This window comes from Petaurus breviceps, unplaced genomic scaffold (assembly GCF_028583685.1).
Source record: "Petaurus breviceps papuanus isolate PSGF00001 unplaced genomic scaffold, PetGlider_PUasm1.0 470, whole genome shotgun sequence".
Classification (NCBI taxonomy): Eukaryota; Metazoa; Chordata; class Mammalia; order Diprotodontia; family Petauridae; genus Petaurus; species Petaurus breviceps.
This window is the reverse complement of record NW_027186350.1, coordinates 2,190,653-2,193,350: the sequence shown is the minus strand read 5'-3', so window position 1 is coordinate 2,193,350 and position 2,698 is coordinate 2,190,653. Positions and strand designations below refer to the sequence as shown.

Genomic DNA, 2,698 nt, shown 5'->3' with positions numbered 1-2,698 from the left:
TATAACTGTGATTTCCTAAGATTCCCTCAACCAGTGAAGATTTTCTGCAATTTATGTCTTTTTTTTTTGCCTTTTTTTGGGAGGGCAATTGGGGTTAAGTGACTTGCCCAAGGTCACTTAGCTAGTTTTTGTGTTAAGTGTCTGAGACCAGATTTAAATTTAGGTCCTCCTGACTCCAGGGCCGGTGCTCTATTCACTACGCCACCTAGCTGCCCCATGCAATTTGTAGTCTTAATGGTGCCTTATACATAACAGGCACCTAATAAGTTTCTTTTGAGTGAACAGAAAGTTTCCTGAAGGTCCTTTATATCTAAACACCCCCATTAGATACCCTGAAATGCAGAGTGAACATAGGTACTTACCAAAGAATGTCTGCCTCCTGGAGGCGGTCTGAATTAAGTAGAGTGGTGGCAGACCCAGCACCTTCAACAGACAACACAGAGGAGTTCATTCACCCTTACTGGGGTTACCAAGAATAAAGTCAAGCACACAAGAAGCAGTACTCACCATATTGTTTTGAAGAAATGCTAAGAAAGGTACATGGAGATGGAGCAGCTTAAAGGACCATTTACCTGCATGTTCTTGTATGACTTGGGTGTACTTGGGTTCCTCAACCTAACATTCTCCATTGTCAAAGATGTCAGGAGAGGCTCAGTGATTCAAATGTCACTCCAAGGAGTGACAACTAGGCTATCTCTTATTTCAGGATTTTTTTGGGCTGATGGGTCAACAAAGCTTTAGAGTGAACTTGATTTCTTGGTCCAGGTCCCATCCTGACCCATCTCCTCAAGACCTTGAGCAGAAGTGAATGCCCCAGCCCTTGATGCTGGGACAGAAGTTGGAGTACATCTGCTTAGTCTGGGTTTGGTTTTGTGCTAGGGACCCCACCCCCTGGTTCTCATGCCTCACCTCCATAATGCAGGCCAGCTGTTCTACTTCATTCTCCCCAGCAAAAAGTGGGTATCCAGTGTACAGCTCTGCCAAAATGCAGCCCAAGCTCCACATGTCAATGGCGGTGTCATAGGGTTGGCCCAGAATCACCTCCGGGGAACGATAGAAACGACTCTGGATGTAAGTGTACACTACGGAGGGAAAGACATGAGCTTACTTGTGTGACTATCCTTGAGCTTTCGCTATACCCTCCAAAAAAATCTTCCCTAGTATCGTTGGTAGTTTATAAGACTAATCTTCATCTCCAAAGACTCTGTTAATCAATTACATCTATTCTAGAGAGGTCATTTGAAATGCATCAAGCTTAAAGGAAAAGAGGAAGGGGAAGAAGGGGAGGAAAAGAGGAGAGAGGAGGAAGAGGAAGAGGAAAAAGACAAGATGGAAGAAATGAAAGAGGAAGATGACCATAGGATCATGGATTTAGAACTAGAAGGAATTGTCAAGGTCATCCAGTCCAACTCCCCTCACTTTACATCTGAGAACAGTTTTAGGTGGGATAGAATAGAATAGCACAGGATAAGCAGGCATGGACAGGCTGAAATTTACATTGTAGAGATCTTTAAATTATCCTTCTACCTCCCCTCCAAAAAACCCCACCCCTCTTCTGACCTTTCCGATTATAGTCAAAGGCACCATCATCCTTCCAGTCAACCAGGTTGACAACCTCAGTGTCGCCTTCAACTCCTCCCTCTTGCTTATTCCACACAGCCAGTTAGTTTAGTTACTAAATCTTGCCTCTGTCTCCACAGCATTTCTCGTATCTGTCCCCTGCTCTCTAGTCATACAGTCAGTGTCTAGTGTCAGCCTATCACCTTTCTCTTAGACTACTGTAGTAGCCTCCTAATTGGTTTTCCTGTCTAAGTCTTTCCCCATTCCAATCAGCCTTCCACAAAGCTAATAAAGTCATTTTCCACTCTCCTACCCAACAAAGTTCAATGACTCCTTATTGACTCTAGTGTCAAATATTATTTCCTATTTTAAATGTCTATTTCTTGCCCAAGTTGTACAATATACCTAATTATCAGTACACTATGTGTATTATGAATAAATATATACATATGCAAGATGCTTAAAATACTTTCCTGATATACTAATACTAGAGATATTAAATTCAAAATAGGAATAATCTCTGTGGACCACATGTTCACTTAGAAAACCACTAATTAGCATTATCTATACTGCAAAGTATTTTTTTTTAAAGCAATTGGGGTTAAGTAACTTGCTCAAGGTTACACAGCCAGTTATTTTTGTGTGGGTGCCAAGTATCTGAGGCCAGAACCGATCCTGGGTCTCCTGACGCTGGGGCCGATGCTCTTACTCACTGAGCCACCTGGCTGCCCCTGCAAAGTATTTTTTTTTTTTAATTTTGTTAAACATTTCCTGATTACATTTTAATCTGGTATTAGTGACACTTAGGAGTTTTTTGGACTGTTTGCCACCAGAGCCCTGAGTTTGACATCTCTGGAATACACAAATCAAAAATGTTCAGAGACTTCTTAAGAGCACAAAGACTTGAAGTCTCACAATCAAGGAGGCACAGCTTACCTCAAATAGAGACTACTTGGAGCCACACTCCAAAACCCCAGGTCCTTGATTCTAACACAAAGCCTCTAAAAAATTCATTTTGCAAAGTCTCTGTTGACTTAGTTCTGCCAAAACAGTATCCCACAGCAATGTCCCTTCCATTTTCTTGGGTCTCCAATACTAACTATTTTGTTTCACAGTCTTAATTGTCTAAAACTCAAGT

General features: G+C 41.8%; 1 protein-coding gene and 1 long non-coding RNA gene across 2 annotated transcripts in view; both read right to left on the bottom strand.

The window, feature by feature from the left end:
• Window positions 1-2,698, bottom strand: part of LOC138171930 (uncharacterized) — a 615,043-nt gene that overhangs the window by 280,397 nt on the left and 331,948 nt on the right. The gene's annotated exons all lie outside the window — the stretch shown is intronic.
• Window positions 1-2,698, bottom strand: part of DYRK4 (dual specificity tyrosine phosphorylation regulated kinase 4) — a 46,690-nt gene that overhangs the window by 13,963 nt on the left and 30,029 nt on the right. The window contains exons 12-13 of the mRNA XM_069101439.1: window positions 910-1,082; window positions 363-423 (exon numbers count right to left, since the gene is read on the bottom strand). Coding sequence (XP_068957540.1) covers window positions 363-423; window positions 910-1,082 — 234 coding nt within the window. The remainder of the gene's footprint in view (window positions 1-362; window positions 424-909; window positions 1,083-2,698) is intronic.